Source organism: Pteronotus mesoamericanus, unplaced genomic scaffold (genome assembly GCF_021234165.1).
Source record: "Pteronotus mesoamericanus isolate MK-2021 breed Mesoamerican mustached bat unplaced genomic scaffold, CSHL_Meso_final scaffold_1186, whole genome shotgun sequence".
Classification (NCBI taxonomy): domain Eukaryota; kingdom Metazoa; phylum Chordata; class Mammalia; order Chiroptera; family Mormoopidae; genus Pteronotus; species Pteronotus mesoamericanus.
In genome coordinates, this window is record NW_026555302.1 from 14,862,341 (window position 1) to 14,881,966 (window position 19,626).

Here is a 19,626-nt window from a genome sequence, read left to right on the forward strand (position 1 = left end):
AGCTGAGCCACCCGGCCAGGGCCAGAGTTTATCCTTGTATTATTATTTATTTACGACTTACCGCGTTACTTCCTGCTCACCCACCTCTGCCCACGGCTGCAGGGGAGGGGAAGGGAGAGCAGCAGCGACTCCCAGGGCCCGGGGCTGGGCCGCGTGCGGGCTGCTGGAGCCCCAGCTGACCGGGCGCAAGGTCGGTGGCCTCCAGAATGCGCCTGCTTCCTAATGCTGTGCCGTGGGCGTCAGCGGCTTCTATGCGGAACTCCGGGGTTGTGACAGTGTGGCTCTTCCCCACCCCACCCCCGCCGCCCCCCAGGGCGTAGAGTGTGGTGGTAGGAATGAAACGCGATGGCGACAAAAGCAAACAGGATTCGGGGAGCGCTCGGTGTGGCCCCCGGCTGAGTGCTCAGAATCTTCCCATTGAAGCATCATCCATGACGCCCCTGTCTTCCCACTATCCTCTCTCTCGCGCGCGCGCGCGCACACACACACACACAGCCAGGAAACACGCATTCTTTGTAAGAGTATACATTGCCTTGGCCACGTGCCATCCAGCCAAGCCAAAAATCACGGAACAATAGGAATCTGTGCCCAGAAGATCAGCTAAAAATACCTCCTCCCCAGCTCTGCTGTGTGCTGGGTATGTTTAAGAGCGTCCCAGGAGGCTAATGAGGATGAAGGGAAAGGAAAACTGACATTTTCAAAGGAAACCAAACCTTTAACTCTCTAAAAAGGAAACATATATTTTCCGTAGGCCTGCTTTATGTTTCTTGCCCTGTTCGCTTGTCTGCGTGACAATATGGAAAGTCTGTAATCGATGCCGTGCCACCTCGGCCGGGGTCGCTGCCATCCATGCGTTCACCGCAGTCTTTGGCTCTGCGGCCCGAATCCTAGACAGCTTCCCGGGTTTTGGCCAAAAAGGGGAGGGGGCAGGGGGGCGGGGGGAGCCAGAGAGACTCGCTGTCTCCCGCCCTGCCCACCCATTCAGCTGTTTAGGGTTCAGCACGGATACCCAGGGACACCCAGTTCCACCCCCCGCTGGGCTATGGGTCACCTGTTTTCTTTCTCGGCCATTGACAGAGCCCCAAGCTCTCGGTGGCCTTGACGTTCCCTGTGGTCTGGGCTCGGTCCCCGCTCCTTCTTGGCCTTTGGTTTCGTTCCAGTCCTAAAGGCGGGGGAGAGGGTGACTGATCTCGTGGGGGGTCTGACGGTTCGGGAAGCAGGACCTGGAGACCGACGTCTCAGGGCAGGTCCCCAGCCGGTAAGCAGCGCCTGCGGCCTGAAGGGATGCGGGGATGGGTCTGTGCCGCGCGTTGGCCCGGTGGTGTCAGCGTTGACCAAATAGCAACAGCCGGCCCTGCCTGGCTCGAGCCCGCGGTGCTGCCGGCTTCCTGAACGTGCGCTGGGCGGTAGGCAACGAACTGGGGGTTGGTCAACACGCAGTGGCTAATGTCAACGTTGACCGTGGGTTAGGGGAGACGAGAGCCACAGCTGCCTGAACGACGTGCACTTTCTGTCTCTTCTCAAGTATTTGTCCGTGCATTTTTGCCTGTTGGTCTTTTCGCCAGTAACCTGGGAAAGGCCGGCTGGAGCTTGGTCGAACGTGTTACAATAGGGAGGGCCAGCGCCGCGAGAGATGCGCGGAGTTTCTGTTTTGGGCGCAGTCTTGCTATAAAGGACCTCCTACCAGCATTTACCGGGGCAGATCGCCGCCAGCTCCTTCAGACACGTCACCTCACTCAGTCTGCGCAGCGACCGCACAGAGAGGGAAGCAGAGCCTCTGGGGCGTTCCAGCGGGTCGGCGCTCTCAGAGGTGGAGCCGAGACTTGCACCCAGGTCCCGTCAGACTCGAAGACCGGGCTGGCCTCCTCCGCCTGGCTGGCCCTCGACCGGCGCTGCATGGGAGCGAGGGAGGGACCCCCCACCTTCCGAGGCGGAAGCCACCCGCGGCCGGCGGCCTGTGCGAGGCATGAGGAGCCGAGCGCGCTGCCCTGCGTGTCTCGGGCTTCGCCGGCCTCGCCCCTTTGTGCGGCCCTCCCCGCCGCCCCCAGGAGCCCCCGGGACACGGAGCCGCTGGTCGGCTCCGCCAGACACCTATTGTTCCCTGTTTCCTCCCCACCGCGGAGGCTTGAGACGGTCCCCCATAGAAGATCCCGCCATGTCTATTGTCCCCGCAGACTTTCCCACCGCCCCGGGACCACGGGCCCCGTCGCTCATGTGGTGGTGTTGGCTCAGCCTCAAGGACAGAGACCTGGAGCCAGCCGACAAGGTTGCTCGTGTCACTGCTTCTGAGGCCACAAGCCATGCTTTTGGTTCCCAATACTTTTGAATGCCCTCCTTCAGTTGAGCCACATGGTCTCCCAGACTCCCGGCAGCAGGGTCCCCGACAGGCAGGCTTGGCTGATGGCCAATGCCTGTCTCGGGCCTGGGTGACCTGTTTCCAAGTCAACATGGCACGAATGAGTGCTGCCGCGCTGCCCCCTGGTGGAGAGGGTGGAAACTGAGGGCCCGCCGCCTCACTTTGCTAAGGAGCTGCACAAAGGCCCCTGCCTCTCTCCCGGGTTGCTAAGCCCGCGGGCTCCGAGGTCCAGGGATGGAAGCGCGTTTGCGCGCAGCGCGGGTGCAGAGGCGATCTCGTCCGCAGTCGCCTGCCGTCCGAGGCGGCCAGTGGCCCTCACCTCGTATTCTGATGGGACAAAGCCGGTCCACTCCCCGTTGGCCTGCAGTGGGCATGTTTTGTGTGCTGCTTTTGACTTCCCTCCTCCCACGCCACGCGGAGGCTTTGAGAAGCCCCCTGGGAGGTCCCCAGGACTCTGGGTCAAGGCGAAGGAAGGTCTCAGTGTTTGCAAACATACCCTTGGTTCAAGAGCCTTCGGGGGTGTTAGGGTGGGGGCGCCCCCTCTGTTTCTGCTCAGTTCTCACGGGCCCCAGAGCCCTGGCCCGGGGTTTCAGGAGGCTTCCGCATGTCCCTGGGGTTGGGGGGCTGTGTCGCCAGCCTGGGGGGCAGGTACGGGGGTACACGGCATCGTCCAGGGTCCGGCACGCAGAGGACGACGGGGCAGGGGTGGGCGAGACGGGAGGCAGCCGTGGGAGGTCATGGGTGTCGATACCGAGAAGAAGGTGGAGGCTCCGTCGGCCCAGTTCTTGGTTTTGACTTTGACCGACAGAGCAGGGAGGCCTATCGTCCAGCCGCGCCGGGCAACGGCGTGGACAGCTGGTTCTGGGCAACTAGTCCAGAACTGCGAGTGGGGTGAATCCAGACGAATCCCGTGTGGCCTGGGGGCACGGCCGCAGGTGGGACCCCGCTTCCCTGACATTCCCGGGCGGGCCCCCACGCCCGCAGCCAGCATGGCCGAAACGCTGGCCTCTGACCTTCTTCCCTTGTCCGTGACCTTGGTCCTCAATGACCCGCCCGGGCCCGCTCTCTCCCTGTTCCTCTAGGGAAGCTGGACCCGCCCCGTCTCTGGCACCATGAACCATCAGCTTTCGTTTTTTCACTAAGTTCTCTCTCATATGTCATATTCGGCTTTCGTCACCCCCCCCCCCCCCCCGGCTCCAGCTCCTCCAACCCCCCTCCCCGCCCTCCTCCAGCACCGGCCACATCGCCATGGCAGTGGCGGCCGTTTTCTTGAGGGTTCGCCGTGCGCCAAGCGCTGGGTGAGGCGGTCGCCCTGCCGTCCGGTCAGTCCTTCCTGGGCCCTGTAAGGACGCTCTGCCGCGGTTCCCCGTGCGCCGATGAGGGAACACGGGCCCCCTTCGCCTGGCCAGGGACGCGCGGCTCGGTGCTGGAGCGGGGACCTGGCTCTCTAGTCCCCGGATTGCACGCTGCTGCCTCCTGCCCTGCTATTTCTGTGACTCCCTGTCTCTCTGGCTGAGCTTTCTGGGTCTTCTGCGTGGACTGGGAACAGTGACCCACTGTGTCCCCTGGTGGATGGGGGCCCAGCACGGGCTGCCCCGTTTCCTGACCTGTTGGGCGGTAGAGGAGACCCCCGTGTGGGGGTGTGCGGGGCAGAGCGTCTCCCAGACACAGAGGACAGTCCTTTCTCAGGGGTCCCTTCAGGTACTTGGGGGCCCAGCTGCTGGGAGGGCGGACGGACCGGCTTGGCTCCTGCCTGCCCCCTGCACGTGGCCGGAGAGTCTCGGGACCTCCTGCAAAGCGGGGGCCGGTCCCGGAACCCTCTCGGGAGCTGAGGCAGCCGTCCCAGCTGCTGGATCTTTCTGTTTCTCCGAGAAAGCAGTGCCAGGCAGGGCAGGAGGGAGAGGGAAGGAAGCTGCTGCTAGCAGCCCCATGGACGCCCCGTCCTGCACAGGACCGAGCTTACGCGGAACGAGCTCCTCTTCGAGGTCAGACGGGCTCCATCGACTCTCGCCCCACAGAGCTGGGGAGGCAGCCGGCGCAGAAACGCCACGTTCCCGGCACCCTGTGTGCATTCGGTGAAGATCGAGTCCCTTTTCCATCTTCCACAAGCCTCTTTCCCATCGAGGTCAAATAACGTGAGGGCTGACCCATGTTGGAATGACAAGGGCCCCAACGTTCAGGACGATGGAGTGGCTTCTCCAGGACCGCACATGGGCAGCGATACCCAGGGGTCCGCACGGCATCTCCCAGGCGCCCGCTGCGTTCCTGCAGCTCAGGGGGAGCGGCGGTCCCCACGGTCTGGGCCCCCGCCTTGGGCACCCTCGCCGGGCCCCCGAGGACTCCCTCAGGGGTCGGGTCCGGCTCTGCCCTGAGACAGCCTGTCTCCCTAGCGCAGAGCAGGGTCCCAAACCTGTGTGAAAAGTTCAAAGCACAAACATGGAGCGCGTTAAGCAATCAGCCAGCCTGGGAGTTTCAAAGATGCTTAGGAGCAGACGGCTTTCTTCAAATGAAGCCTTTTCTAGAAATCACTCACTCACTCACTGAATAAGTTCTTTTTGGAAACATATTTTCAAAAAGGAGAGAGGCATATGGCGGGGGTGGGCAGTGGATTTAGCTGGTATGTGCTGTGTGTGTGTGTGTGTGTGTGTGTGTGTGTTTGCACAGCCGCCCCTTGGCCTTCGCTCTGTTGTGTTTATAGAGCCGTATCTGGGGAGAACACGGTTCTGGAAAGATTCCGTTCGGAGAGTTCCACAGCAGGGCTGTGTCCAGCCAAAATGCTGCCTGGGGACCTGGCGCTGGCGGAGTGAGCGTCTCTGGGTGAAAGGGGTGGGGGGAGGGGACCCAGGGAGGGGACAGTCATCTGTCCGGGCTCTCAGCTCTTGGTGTCGCTCTGGTGGGCGGCACCTGCTGCTGGTCGGCCCTGGGGGGGCGTTGGCCCCTGCGGGGAGGGCGCACTTGTCTGAGGGGCGCGCCCCGCCCGGCCCCCCCAGGAGCCCGCCCCTCGCCCCTCCGTCCCTGTCCCACTCAGCACCTTGCTCCTCCCTGGGGGACGTCGGCAGGTCTGACGCCAGTGAGGAGGATGTGTGCTCTCAGCATAGAGCGAGCTCAGGGACCTCTTACACCCAGAGAGCCAACTTTGGGGCCATAACTAACTAACTAACTAACCCAATCTCACCCACAAAAGCCAGAAGACAGAGGCGGGGGCCAATAAAAATGACGAAAAATCAGCCTTAGGGGCCATGAGGTTCTGGTCGAATCCTCAGGAGGCCAGGCTCGCGGGCATCGGGCATCGCTGCGGCCGCTCACGAGGGAGCCTGCTGGGGCTGCGGGGGGGCCGGCCATGGGCTGCGAGTCCCGCTGACCATGAGGCGGTGGGGCGCCGGCCAGCGGGGGCGCCCCCCGGAGCGGGGAGTTGGGTGTCCCTGTGTCTCAGAGCTCAGGCCGCGCTGGGGGAGACGGGAGCAGATCCAGGTGGGATTTCCACCAGCCCGGCCTCCCCTGCCGGCTGCAGGGGCGGGAAAGGGCAGAGGGGGCGGGGAGGGAAGGCAGAGAGAGGGGAGAGCGCAGCCTCGGTGGGGGAGGGGTGCCTCCTGCACACGGGAGCCCACGGGTCCGTCCGGGGTGCGTGTGCTCCCGCAACCTGCCATCTCGCCCCTTGTACAGGAGGGGGGACCAGCGTGAAGAGGAGAGGGGTTTTGAAGAATGGATGTTGGCCGGGGTGGGGGGGGCAGGGTGAGCGTTGTCAGGGGAGCCTAGAGGGGCTGGATGTTTCGGGGAACCTCGCCTCACCTCCCTGGGGCTGCCGCGCACCCGGTGAGGGAGAACCGACGGTCAGCGGGGGACAGGACCATGGAGATCACGTCCAGGGTTTGGGAAGAGACGGGCTGTGTTTTCATTGTGACCTGGGCGTTTTTGGTTTTGTTTTTTAATTTAATCTTTATTGTATTTTTTTCCATTACCATTCAGTCCCCTTACGCCCCCTCCCCCGAGCAGTCCCCACCCTGTTGTCCGTGTCCAGGAGCCCTTTTCCCTTTTTGCTCCATCTCTCCATCCCCTCAACAAACCCTCTGCCTGTCTGAGCCTCCGAGGAAACAACGTGGGGGGCGTGGCGTCGGCAGCGGGGGGGGGGGTGCCCCCGCCGCCCAGACAGCTGTGTACACGCCCGGCACACGGGCCGGCGGCGCGCACCCTCCGCCTTGAGTCGCTCAGGGTCAGCGAGGTACCGAAGGCAGGGCAGACGGAGGGCCGCTGGTCCCCACCCAGAGGGCGCAGAGGGAGAGAGCGGAGAGGAAGGGCTGCCCCTCCGTCCCGGTCCGTGTCCCCACCGGCCGTGGCGCGTCCAGGATTGGAGCCCACGCAACTCCCGCCGCTCCCTCCAGCCGCTCCCGAGCCGCGCGGACCCTCCCTTCTCCAGCGGGGTGGATTTCTGGGGTGAGGTCCGCGTGGAGGAGGAGGAGGCGCAAGAAGAGGCGATTCTCAGGGTGGACGTTACCACGCGCAGATGCGACCACCTGCGGTGCGGACGCCCAGCGCTCGGAGGGGACGCGGAGGAGGGCCTGGGACAAAGGAGGAGGGGACGGTTTCGGAGGGGCATCGACTGGTTTGCTCAGGTGGGCAAACAGTGTCAGAGGGGCGGGCTTTCTGCCTGGCGCAGGGGGCGGGGACTGACGAGCCCGGAGCATCAAAACACATTTCTTTGTTTGGAAACAGAGATGTGGGCGCTCTAATGAATGTCCAGAGATATTTCTAGAGGACATTATCTCTGTGTTTATGCCATGTGCTTTGACAAAGGGAATTTGTCAAGGAAGCAGGAGCGGGTCTCTCCTGGGTGCCCCTGGAGCGTGACAAGGGCACGCGTTCCTCTGCGGGACCTACTGTGCGTCGGCCCCTCCGCGGGGCTCTGCCGCGCTCGTTGCTCCTGCCTCCTCGGGGCACTTCGTCTGCATTTACAGAGCTTCCCTTGCCACGCGTCCGCGGCCTGGGCCCTGGTGTTCCTTCTGCTCTTGGCTTGAGGGGAGACCTGGGCCCCAGTGGGACCTCTGTCACAGATCCTTCCTGCTTTGTCCCCACCCCCAGGCTGTTTGCTGTCAAATGTGGGGGCTGCTTCGAGGCCATCGCCCCAAACGAGTTTGTAATGCGGGCCCAGAAGAGCGTGTACCACCTGGGCTGCTTCTGCTGCTGCGTGTGTGAGCGGCAGCTCCAGAAGGGAGACGAGTTTGTTCTGAAGGAGGGCCAGCTGCTCTGCAAAGGGGACTACGAGAAGGAGCGGGAGCTGCTCAGCCTGGTGAGCCCGGCGGCGTCTGACTCGGGTGAGTGCTGCGTGGTGCGCGGGGATGCGGGGGGCAGGGCGGGCCGTGCAGGGGGGTGGTCGCAGGGCCCTGTCCCAGGAGGGCCAGGCACCAGGGCCATCTGGCGCCACGGACGGCAGCTCTGTGCTTTCCGGGAACTCCTTTTGTAAGGTGGGAGTGATCTTGTATCAGTCAGCATGGCCACGATGTGCTGCGTAACAAATGACCCCGGATGCCATGCGTCGACGCTTGGTCACACACAGCCTCGGGGTTGGTGGGAGTGACTCCTCCTCAGGCTGACGGTCTCCCGTCCCCTGCGGGCTGGTGGGCTCAGCCCCAGGCTGCGGCCCCAGCTCACGTCCGCTCCACAGGCATCCCTCCGGGGTCTGGGCTGGGCTCTTTCCCTGGGAGCAGCCTGTGCTCAGAAGGCATGCCCAGCCCCGCAAACTCATGTCAAGCCTCCGCTCCTTCCGCGTCTGCTGAAGCAACACCAAACTTCGAACCTGCAGTCCAGAGGAGGGAAGCTCCCTGGGGGTCCTGCCTGCCCCTCAGGTGGATGCGGGACGCTCTTCAAGGGAGGGGTGAGGGTGGCGGCGGTCAGTCTGCCCCGTCGCTGACCACTCATCCTCGTTTTCTCATCTAAACTGAGCTCCACTTGGCGTAAGAGGGCCAGCCCCGTCTTTCCCTGTGGACGTCCCGCTGAGCCCCGCACTAGGGATATTCCAGAGCCTGAACATCCCTCAGGTGCTCAGATGCTGGGCGATCAGCACAGCTGCGGACAGTCCTGCCCGCCTGGGGAGACTCTGTCCTTTCTCACGTGGAGACAAAGGCTGAGGTCCCGTCTTTCCTGGCACACAGGCGTGCGGGGCTTGCTCACTCAGCGATCCGGTTGCGGATTGTAATTGGACCCACTATGGGGCCTCTGTGTATTGCCACCTCCCTGCCCTCCGTGCGCAAGGACAAAAGGAAGAGGTTGGGTCCAAGGGGCGTTAAGAGAGGCAGGATTTTCAGGGGATGGGGGCCGCAACAGGCCCCGCCCTGCCCGCCTCTTCAGCCGTGCGGTCAGCCCTGCGCGTCCTTTTGAGGCTGACGCCGACACGCGGGAGCTTCCTGGTCCCCTCATCCGTATATTCATTCAGCAGCCACATTGGAGGGCTTGCTCCAGGCCAGGGACGGGGTCGTGATGAGTGACAAGAACGGTGTGGGGACAGGGAGCTGCCACGAGAACGTCCGATGAAGTGATTATAGATCGTCAGGCTAGGGGAGTGAGGACTGACCGAGGGCCTCGTTGTTGCCTTCCGGTGGTGGGGCCAGACCTACTTTTCCCGTCCAGCTGCAGAAAGCAGAAGTAGACTCTGCTTATTCCATTGTTTCACAAAACCGCCGGGCGCTCACCCTGGAGGCAGGAGGGGAGAGGAGGCAGCCTGGCTCCACGGGGGCGGCAGAAAGCCGTTCGGCTGATTGGAGCAGGGCCCCTCGGAGGCTGGACCCCTTGTTGACACTAGTGCCGGCGAGGTGGGAGGGGCGGACGGTTCTAGAAGACACCGACGGCCCTGTCAACTCTGCATGTATCATGGTCTCTGCAGCTTTAAGTGGGGTGACGTTAAAGTCTCCACCAGAATATTGTTGATATTCTATAAATCTCACCGGTCTCGCGTCATAAAACGCGTTGTGCACCAGAGCCCCCCAAGCCCCCCCGACAACCCCCGTGGGCCAGCTGCTAGAAAACGAGGCTGTAGCTGTTCGTACCTCTGTCCCCTTAACGAAGCTCAGCGTGACGCAGGAAGGGAGGGCCGGGTCCGCGAGGACCGATGGGGCTGAGCGAATCTCCCGGGAAAGACGGCCGCCTGGCCGCAGGCCTCCCAGGGGGCGCCCTGTGTGGGGCGCTGTCCCCGTGCAAGTACAACGTCCCCTCTTGCGCGCGGCCTGGGCGCTTCGCCTGTTGGCGGCTCTTGACAGGTGTTTGTGGAGTGAATGACTGAGCGGCCTGTCCTCGTCAATGTATTCAGTGACTTGGATGAAGACGCAGAAGGTAGGTGGCTTTGGTGTGTCGGTGACAGGGGACACGGGGGGGCAGCGGGGTCACCCCCTGCTCACAGAGAGCTTGACAGCCTGCCAGCGTCCGCAGGAGGGAATCTAAGTGCTGGGTTTCGAAATTCAGTGGTCATTAGGCGGGAGGGGGCCCGTTTGGGTAGGGAGTCACCTGGGGTTCCGGTGGCCTTAACGCCAACAGGGACCAAAGGGAATGGCACGTTAACACAACTACGATGTCCCTAAGACGGACGACAGCTCCCTTGTTTTATTGCATCGCTCAGAGCACGTTCAGATACGTGGCCTCATTTTAAATGATGTGTTTTATGGGGTCGCTGACAAGCTAGAGAGAGTCTTGAGGAGAGGGGGACAGCTTGTTAAGTGACAAATAGGCGACCTCACTCAGTGTGTGCAGCTTTGCGTAGCTAAGGCGCCGGGGCTGGCGAGAGCCACCCTCGAGGGTGCAGACCGTGGACGGGGCAGAGGGACAGACCGGGGTGCGGGGAGAGTAGGACGGTGTCTGACCAGGGCGCAGCCCGGCTGCCCTTGTGGGACGAGAGCCCTCTTGCTGTTAACGTGTGCCCGCGGCTGGCGGGAGACAGACCGGGTGGGGGGCCCCCGCTTCCCAGAGCACGCGGAACGGTCACTGCTCGACGGGACACCAAACTCAGGAGGAGCTCCGTGGCCGGGTCTTCATCCTGGTGCGGCCGGAGGCTCCTTCGGTCGCTGTCCCTGCTGTGCTGGTGGCCTTTAGAGCTCATGCAGGGGACAGGACCCCACAGCCAGAAAGAGTTCATCGTCTCTGCCCTTGGGGGCCCCTCGGTGCCCCGGGCCTCCGGGACGGGCCTCCGGGACGGGCCTCCGGGACGGGCCTCCACTCTCAAGGCCTCTGTCACCGGCCCCCGCGCCCACCCGGGGCGCTCCGGCCTCCGCGGCTCCGGCCCGGGGCGGCTCGGACCTCCCCTCCTGCGTGCGGCCTGTCCGGCTCGTTCCCGCGGCCCCTGGGCCGTCTCCGCGGAGACCTCTGCCGTGGCCTTGGTTCTGCTCTCGGGGACTCATGGAATCAGTCCGTCTCCCGGCGCGGGGCAGCCGTTGGAGCCGGGGCAGACCCGCGCCCTCCGCGCGCCTTCTCCGTCCCCCACCCTGCCAGCCGCCCCCAGAAGGGGCTGCCGGCCCTGCCCGTGAAGACGCCGCAATCTCTTTAGAATGTACCACCCAGAGGGGGCTGAAATCTTCCATATGTGGCCTGAACGGGCACGTGGGATTATTCCTCCTTGTCATCCGTTGATGGGGTCTATGATTCCAGGAGCTTCTGGACCCGTAAGTGGGGGCAGGAACTTGGTGGCTCCTGAACGGTCCATGTTGCGCTGGGCAGTGATCTACCCATCTCAACCGCACATTTGTTTTTAAACATCAGGGGCTGTCTGAGAATGTCTTGGCCAGCAGTTTTCAAAAACTTTTTATATTTTTAAATAAAAGTTTACACTTACAGAGAAATTCCAAAGTAAGACAGAAGCTCCCATGTCCCCTCCCCCGGCCCCCTCCCCCCCAGTTACCATTTCACACATACACGCACATTTTGATGCCTGTCCCATGTAAACTACAAAACCACCGTTAGTACAGCGCTAGTCACCGAGTGATCGGCTTTGCTCGATTTCAAGAGACTTCCCACTGGTGCCTTTGTCCGTTCCAGCATCCGAGCTAGGACTCCATGTTGCATTTTGTTTGATGTTACGTTTATGTTAAATTGCCTTTCTCCCCTTTCATTTTTGAAACCATTGGGCACGTCCAGACAGAATTTCATTTTTTGCCCCTCCCTCTGCCAATGTCTTTTATGCTTTATTTCCTTTTAGCGTTTTCCACCGTGGGATCGAACTGTTCTCTGCTCGTTTGCTTGGGGGTTTGTTTATTTGCCGTTTGGGGGGTTTCTCCCCTAAAGAAGAGGATGCGTGTTAGGTCGTGCCCAGAATTTATTCCTTGCCCATTTCCATCCCTAAGGCTTGAACCGTTCGTTACACCCTCGAGGCGTACCAGCCGCTCCTTGGTCACGCCCAGGTCCGGGAGCAGCTGGCTCCTCATCCCTTCTCTTGTCTTCTGAGACGGGCTCTTCCGGAAGCTCCGCTGCCGTAGAAGGAACTTCCCGGAGGAAGGCCCCGCCATGAGGGCTGCTTTCTGCAGAGGAGGCTTTTTCTGGTGGTAGAACTACAGCGATCCGGGCCTCTGTTTATTGGGGAGGTAGCCTGGGTGCCTGGAGCCGCTCTGTCCTCAGGGTCTGTGGGCATCTGGCGCTAGCGCAGGGCCCGGCACGCAGGGGGCGCTCAGTCATGTGTGCTGTTTGTCCCTTTCTGTTAGCCTCTGGGGCCCGCAGCACCGGGGCCCCAGCGTGCAGTGGGGGCCTTCTGCCTGGGGCTGGAATGGAGGTCCCCACCCCTGGCCTGCCGCGGAGGTGGTCAGCCCTCTGTCCACCCGGCTCTCTTTAGGGCACGTGAGATGGCGGCTTTGGAAGGTCCGGTGGCTCCCCTGTCGCTGTCATTGTGAAATACCTCCTTCTCCCTCTCCTCCGAGTCGGCCTCATCACCCCTGGCATTTAGACACTGGTTTTCATTTTCTTCCGCGACCTTGGAGCTGAGCTTTTTAAAAATCCTTTACAGAAGTATTTCCCTCAGCCTATCGGGGGGGGGCTCCTCTCCTCCTCCAGCCAATCAGAAGAGAGAGGCCGCAGTGGCCGCACGCGTCCTGCCGACGCCCGCTGCCCGGCGGGATTGTCTTGTCAGTTCCTGGTCATGAATTTTTAAAACGCAAGACAGAAAAGGCCACGTCAGCAGGAGGTGTGGGGGTCTCGCCTGCGCGTGGCGGCGCCCAGGGCCCGGGGTCTCCCGTTCGGCAGGTCGGAGCTGGGGTCTCCTCCTTCGCTCGCCAGCCGCGACCTGGGGAAGCCGACGTCCCTGCTCCAGGACCCCGCTCCCTGAGGGGTGAAAAGCAGGTGACGTGCCTCCCGTGCGGGTGCCTGGAGGACTGCGAGGAGGTCGCGTGCGAGGACCCGGGACGGCGCCGACACCCAGTGCATGGCAGCAGGGGCCATTTTACCTGCTGGGCAGGGGGCGCGCGTGCTCCTGGGAGCCCTGGCTTGTGACCTACGTCCCCAAAGATCCACCGCTTCAACCATGTCTCATCATCTTCTTTGCTCTTCTGTTTTAGACGCTTCTGGACAGCCGACCCGAGGGCCCCTCAGGGCGGTACAGAGAGCGGGCCTGCCGTTTTGGGGGACTCGGGTCCGGGAGCGGGAGGTGGGCGGGGTCACGCCGGAGTGTCTCAGAGGAGGCCTCCCGTCCCCACACATCGCTAGCGCTGCCCCTGGAAGGTCCACACGGAGACCCAGAGGAAACAGTCCTGCAGCCGCCTCTTCACGGGAATTCTAAGCAGGAACGGGGGTGGGGTGGTTGCGTGTGGGACTCCGCCACCCCCTCTCACAGGCTGGAAAGGGGGCCTCGAATGGTTTTGATTTGAGCTCCTCTGAATGCCGGAGTGCCCCTCATTCCTGAATGTAACGTTTTCTGGTTCTCTGGGGGCAGTGAGGGGTGGTATACGAACCCTTCAGTCCAAGGTGGTGGCACGTCTCCCAGCTCCGAATGACTTGCCTTGGGCGAGGACCACACTCCTTTCCCGCAACACGAGTCTGCGAGGCCAGGGAGGGCCCTGCGCCTGGCAGTTGCCCGCCGCGAGCGCCCTGTTTCCCTGGGGGCCCCCGTCAGCTTCCCTCTGCTAGAGGCCGTGGTCTCCTGATGGTCCTCCAGGCGGCTGGCCACCTCCCCGACCTTTTGTCCGGCAGGTATTTCTCAGTGACGCCAGCGCTGAGTCAGGCTTCGTGCTCAGTGTGGGCTTTGAGCTGCAGCAAAAGAAGTTGAGGGCCCTGGCTGGGGTGGCTCAGTGGGCTGAGCACCGGCCTGCGAACCGAGGAGTCACCGGCTCCATCCCAGTCGGGGCAGAGGATGGGTTGCAGGCCAGGCCCCCAGCAGGGGGCGCGCGAGAGGCAACCGCACAGGGATGTTTCTCTCCCTCCCTTCCCCTCTCTCTAAAAATAAATAAAATCTTCAAAAAAAAAAAAAAAAGTTGAGAAAAACATCTCAAAGCCAGGACAGCAGCGGGGCCACTTTGAGGTGAGGGAGAGGACAGGCACCGCCCGGACGTCCGTCCTGTTAGCCTTTAAGAAACAGAGGGTGAGCCATTTTCTGATGAAAAAACAAACCAACCTTGAATAGGTCTTAAAACCTGCCGGTAAATGTTACAGTTGTTAAGAAATACATTTAAATCACATTTTACATTTTCCTGTAAAGCAGCTTTTAAGACTCTTGTCTGCAACAGCGTTTTCCAGAAAGTTTGAGCTGCGGCTCAGCGGCAAATGTTTTTCCTCACACCCTCCTCTAGACACAGTTGTGTGTGTGTGTGTGTGTGAAATAAAAGTTTCAGCACTTACGTTGGCTCACCGCTCAGCCCTCGTGCTGGCGGTTTCTGCTCTATTTATTTTTAAAGTCCTGTCTTAGCCCCTCCATTGATTTCATAACATGCTGTCGGATGAAGACTGAAAATGCGAACCCTACCGCTTCAAAGGGCAGTTTCTTACAAACCCGGCCCCAGGTTCCAGAATTGGCATAAATTCCTCCAATTTCCCTCAGTAAAGAAATATGTTCCCGTCTTCCACCTGGTCCCTCCGTGCGTCAGGTGCCGAGAAAAAGACCAAAGGCACAGAAGACCCCACTGGCCCCCGGGCTTGGTGTAGAGCCTTCCACAGAGTAAACACGCCACGACCATGATGTTTTTATGGTCGTCGGTGTTGTCACAGAGACGTGAAGGGCATGCGTGTGTACGTCACGACTAGCACAGAGGTGTGGCGGGCCCTTCCGGATGTATTCATCTGGCCCCTCTGGGTTGTCAGCCGGAGGCAGATGGAGCTGCCTGAGCCTCCCAGGCTGTTCCCAAAGCAGCTGTGGTCGCTCCGTAGCAGCCAGGCCTCGGAACCGACGGCCGGAACCCTTTGCTGCCTTCCGTCCGAGGCCGGGCTTTTCTCTCCTGTTCTGAACCTCCGCCTGCTGCTGTCTTTGTTTTGTCTTCCTGCAAAAGATGGGGAAACAGGGACACAGGACACTCAAGTCAGGGATAAGCCGGAGTAAGAACTTAATTCTACCAATTACAGAGTCAGGACACTTGATACCCAGCCTTTGCGGTGCCTGGGAGTTGGGGCAAGTCTGCCTTTGGTGCCTGAAATGTGACAGCTCCAGACGAGGCATTGTCTCTTTCCTAGGGACTGTAATTTAATTTTGATGGGGTCACACTGAATACCACTGGTGTAAGCCGTCATTTAAAATGCGTGCAATTGCTTTGGAGGCTGTTTACTCAGTAAGAGCGCGCTGGGCGCGTTCACGTCCCCTGCGCGCGCTCCCTGTAAGGGAGAAGGTCGGTCGCGTGGACTGTGGTGAGTTTTGCATGACGAGGACAGTGCCTCCGGTTTTCGAACCCTGGCTCTGCACAAAGCGTTGCCTGCAGCACCCAACATGAGGGCACGAACTTGACCCTCCCGTGGAGCCGAGGGCGAGGCAGCGTTGGGATGATTCCCAGCCTACAGGCTGGGAAGGTGGGTACCGACACGTGAGCCTTTTGCTTCTGGTCCTCCAGCTGGTCACGGAAGGAGCTGGAATCCGCCCCCGGGCGGTCCAGCTGCGGGGCCGCCTCTCTTCCCACGGCCCTCGCGCTGCGTTCTGGGTGCGCGGGTGGCCCTCCCGGCGGCGATGCCCGTGGTCCAGCGACCCAGTCGGACTTCACACCTTGGGAGCCCAGCGCAGGCTCTTCTCACAGACGATTAGAGCAAGGGAAGCGAGGGGATTTGAACCACGTTGACGCTCCCTTTCAGATCCCACACCAGTTCACCTTCTGCTCCAACATCAGTCCCTCCTCAATAACCCATCTCTGTCCCTTGGCCTCTCTCGGGCCCCTCCTGGAAGGCTTTGAAGGACCCGAGGATGTGCGTGTGTGTCCGTGGACGTGCTTTTAAAGCACGTGCAACGTGCTGTCCGCAGTTGGTTGGTTTGGCTTTGTTTTTGCCGTTGCTCAGCACACTTCTGTGCCGCTCCCGTGGCAGGAAATCCCAGTCGACCTATTTATCCGGACGAGCAGAATCGGCCACGCTGCCCAAAGCCCTCGTTAATGAAATGAATAAATACAACAGTGCAGTTAATCAGTGCAGAGCAGAAAAGACTCCTTTTCTGCAGGCTGACCTGCAGTGCCAGCCATCTGTCCAGACCCCACCCTTGAGAGACATGTGCGCCCTCAGGTCTGCATGTCCGGGGGCAGGGAGGGCGCATGTGTCCTGTCTGGGTACAGCGGCAGGACTCCGCCGTGTGACCGGTGGATGCCGGGAGTGAGGTCTCTGGTCACGCAAGGCCAGCCTGTGGCTTCTGCCTCTCACCCCCTGAGCTCAGTGGCCAGAGAAGCGTGTAGTCAAGGTGATGGAGGAGGTAGAAGGGAAACACCGTTGTTCTTGCTCAGACGATCCAGCCAAGCACATCAGTGTTTAGAATTCCCACCTACAGGCCCCACAATGGCTCTAAAGGTGCATTATTAGTTCACTGAGCAGGAGGGAGAATCACCTCCCATACTGCCCTGTGCCCTGTACTGGGGACCTGGGAAAGCCCAATGTCCCATTTAGGAGGGCTGGTGGCAGACCAGCTCGCGGCTTCCCCTGAGTACTCTGGTGTTTTGTGCTGCAGAAGTGTACAGAAAACCGGGTGATTTAAGAGCTGCTGAATTCTTCGTGGCCCAAATCCAGGTTTCCATGCGGGGAGTCTGACGCATGCGTGCTTTTCTTGGTGATTCTGAGCGGGAATGGAGTTGCGTGTGCATGCGCGTGCGCGCAGTGGGATCCGTGGGCCAAGCTGGCGTTCAAGGTGACTGTGCAGGTAGCCTCCTTAGGAACCCGTAAACGTGGGAGAACAGTGGGCACCAGCTCGGCCTCCATCCCGTCATGGGGCTGCGCAAGGACTGGCTCTGGGGCGTGGGGACGCGTAGAAGCGTATGAGGCTTGACGGCCGAGCAGACGTTGCCGAGCCGTGACCTCGTGGCGGGTCTGTCCCAGGAGATCGTCCGGTGGAGGGAGGCTGTCAACAACCACATAAATAGGTAAACAAGATTCCATGTCCCCGCGAGCGCTACTCGTCGAAGAGGTCACTCTCTAAACTTGTTGGACGTCTGTCTTTAAAGAAAGACTTGGGGCCCCTGCGGAATGTGCCTCGAGGGCTCGATGGGAATCCTGTGCAGCCAGGGGTCCCAGTCGTTGCTCCAGCAGCAGGTGGGGTTCAGGGGACAGGGATGGGGCCCTCAGCCGCTGTTTTTCACAGCTGCACAGCTTCGGTGCTGAGCCAGCAAGGTTCTGGAAGTAAAAGAAAGGACCGCCTTCCTCTTAGAGTGAGCAGGCTGGTGAGGTTTAGCCAACAAAAATCCTGTTAAGTTTCAATTTCCAACAAACAGTGATTAACTTTTGTGTGTGTACATCCCATGCAACTGAAATATTATTGCTCCTCGGAAATTCGGATTTGCCTGTGTGCTCCGCGTTTTACCTGGCCGCCCGGAGATCCGGGGCAGGGGCGGGGGCGGGGGCGAGCAGCAGGGGCTGATGGGTGCTGTGGTCTACAAGGAGGCACACCTAGACGATGATCCATGGATCGGCTGATGAGAGAGAGAAGTGTGAATTTGTCCCCAGACACCTGGGTTTCTGTTCCCCTTCTGTACCCAGCCTTGGCCCCAACCAGGCACAGCGAGACTGCCTCTCAGCCTTAGAGGAAGGGAAGGTGGCGGTAGGGCTCTCCTCTCCCGCTACCTTGGCAACTGCCTTCTGCCTTCGCCTCACAATTGCGCCCCAGCTGGGCAGTCTCCAGTCCCGTTTCTTTTCTTTCTCTCACTCACTGCTCACTTTCCCTCTCAGGGCTCAGCCCGTGGGGCGCCCTGTATCATCGAGTCTGGGGGAGCCTCTGGGCCAGATCAAACATGCCCCGCGGTGGGTGTGGGGTGTGTGGGGCCTGTGCGGCGGTGGGTGCCCAGCACGCAAATGGGAGCGGGGCCCCACGAGGTGGTAGGCGCCCAGAGCGCGCATGGTGGGGGTGGGGCGCCCCAGGCAGTAGGTACCCTGGATGTGCACGGTGGGGGCGGGGCACGAGAGGCGGTAGGTGCCGAAGGCGCACATGGTGGGGGCGGGGTCGCGCGACGCTGTCGGTGCCCCGGGCATGCATGATGGGGGCAGGGGCCGCGAAGGGGTAGGTCCCAAGGGCGCGCACGGCGTGTGCAGGGGTGCGCAAAGTGGTAGGCGCCAAGTGTCCGGGTGGCGGGGGAGGTGGCGCGCAAGGCGGTCGGTGCATGGGCGCGCACGGTGTGTGCCGGGGGTGCAGGGGCGCGCGAGGCGGTCGGTGCAGGGACGCGCACAGTGTGTGCGGAGGGGCGCTCGAAGTGGTCGGTGCATGAGCGCGCACGGTGTGCGAGGCGGGGCGGGGGCGCGCGAGGCGGTCGGTGCACGGTCGCGCACGGTGTGTGCAGAGGGGCGCGCGCAAGGAAGTCGGTGCATGGGCGCGCACGGTGTGTGCTGGGGGCGCGCGAGGCGGTCGGTGCATGGGCGCGCCTGCGGGGGCGCGCAAGGTGGTAGGTGCTCTACGCGCGCCTGCGAGGGCGCGCGAGGTGGTAGGTGCCCTAGGCGCTCGAGGTGGTGGGTGGGGGGCGCGCGAGGCGCTGGCTGCCAAGCGCGCACTTGAACGGAGCGCACATCCCCCGCACATTCTGCCCGCTCTTCAAAGGCCTTTAGAAATGGAAGCGGACGAGCGCAGAAAACACACATGGACGGCAGTTTTATGAGAAAATGCAGATAAAGAGCCCGGCGTTGGGGCCATATGTTCACCATAATCTCCAAAGCCGGCCCTTCAATTACAGCCTCCCCTGAGTTCTGATGCCGGTCCTGAATAAACAAGCCGCTCTGAAAGGAGGACTTGGTTTCCAATTAAAAGTGTACTAACATTTCTCCTTCCCTTAATTCCCCCGGGCGCAGGGCCCGGGTCGCGACGGGGTCGTCCTGTCCCCAGCCCTCCTCTTCGCGGGTCCTGTTCCCAAGTGACGTCAAGCAGAGGGATTAGGGCCCACCTTGTGTCCCCTGCGCCGCCGCAGAGTTAATTAAAGTAATGCCACATAAATCCGCCTGCTGGCTTCTGGGGGAGCCGCGCCTTTGGGCTGGGCTTGGAAAGGAGGTTTTCAGAAAGCAGGTGCTGGGGATGGGGGTGGGTGTGTGTGTGCGCGCACGCGCGCGCGCGCGGGAGCGCGCTGAGGTCATCTTCTGTCTCACCCCCACGTTTCCACCTCTGCACATGCTCAGAAAGGGACAGATGCACAGACACGCCACCTGAATCCAGCTCCTCTTCCGGGCCCAGGGGCACCTGCGTCCTGGCCAGGTTTTGCTCCCCAGACTTGTGGTGCACACTCTGCTCCAGGCAGAACTGCTCACTCCCCTCCTTCGTGCCACGAGAATTCTAAGGGCATAAGTAAACGTCGGGAAGACAAGAGGCTGTTTAAGTCGCAGAAAAGCAACCTCGCACCTCCGGCTTCTCTAGGAGCCCGTGAGTGGTGGGATCCAAGCAGGCAGGCCCTTGAACTCCACGCCACGGCATCTGAAATGCTCTGTTTCTATGGAATTTGTCTCTTCGGAGCCAGGGGAAAGTGGCCTGGTTTCAGATGTGGGAGTGATTGACAGATTAACTTCCTGGCCTACTCTCTAGACCACGAAAGAATCAAAGAATGGAAGCCATTATCTGAAAAATTCCAGGAACATCAACAAGCAGAAAATCCTCACCAGATCATTCAAATGCAAATGGCTTTCCTCCTTTTAGGAATTATCCCCCCCAAGTAATTACTTCAGTTTTCACTTTG

At 61.2% G+C, this 19,626-nt stretch overlaps 1 protein-coding gene across 2 annotated transcripts in view; it reads left to right on the forward strand.

Annotated features, from left to right (window-relative positions):
• The window catches only part of LMX1A (LIM homeobox transcription factor 1 alpha), a 103,690-nt gene that overhangs the window by 67,030 nt on the left and 17,034 nt on the right, over nt 1-19,626 (forward strand). For both annotated transcript variants that reach the window (XM_054587572.1, XM_054587571.1), the window contains exon 3: nt 7,433-7,665. In XM_054587572.1, the coding sequence (XP_054443547.1) occupies nt 7,433-7,665 (233 nt within the window). The remainder of the gene's footprint in view (nt 1-7,432; nt 7,666-19,626) is intronic.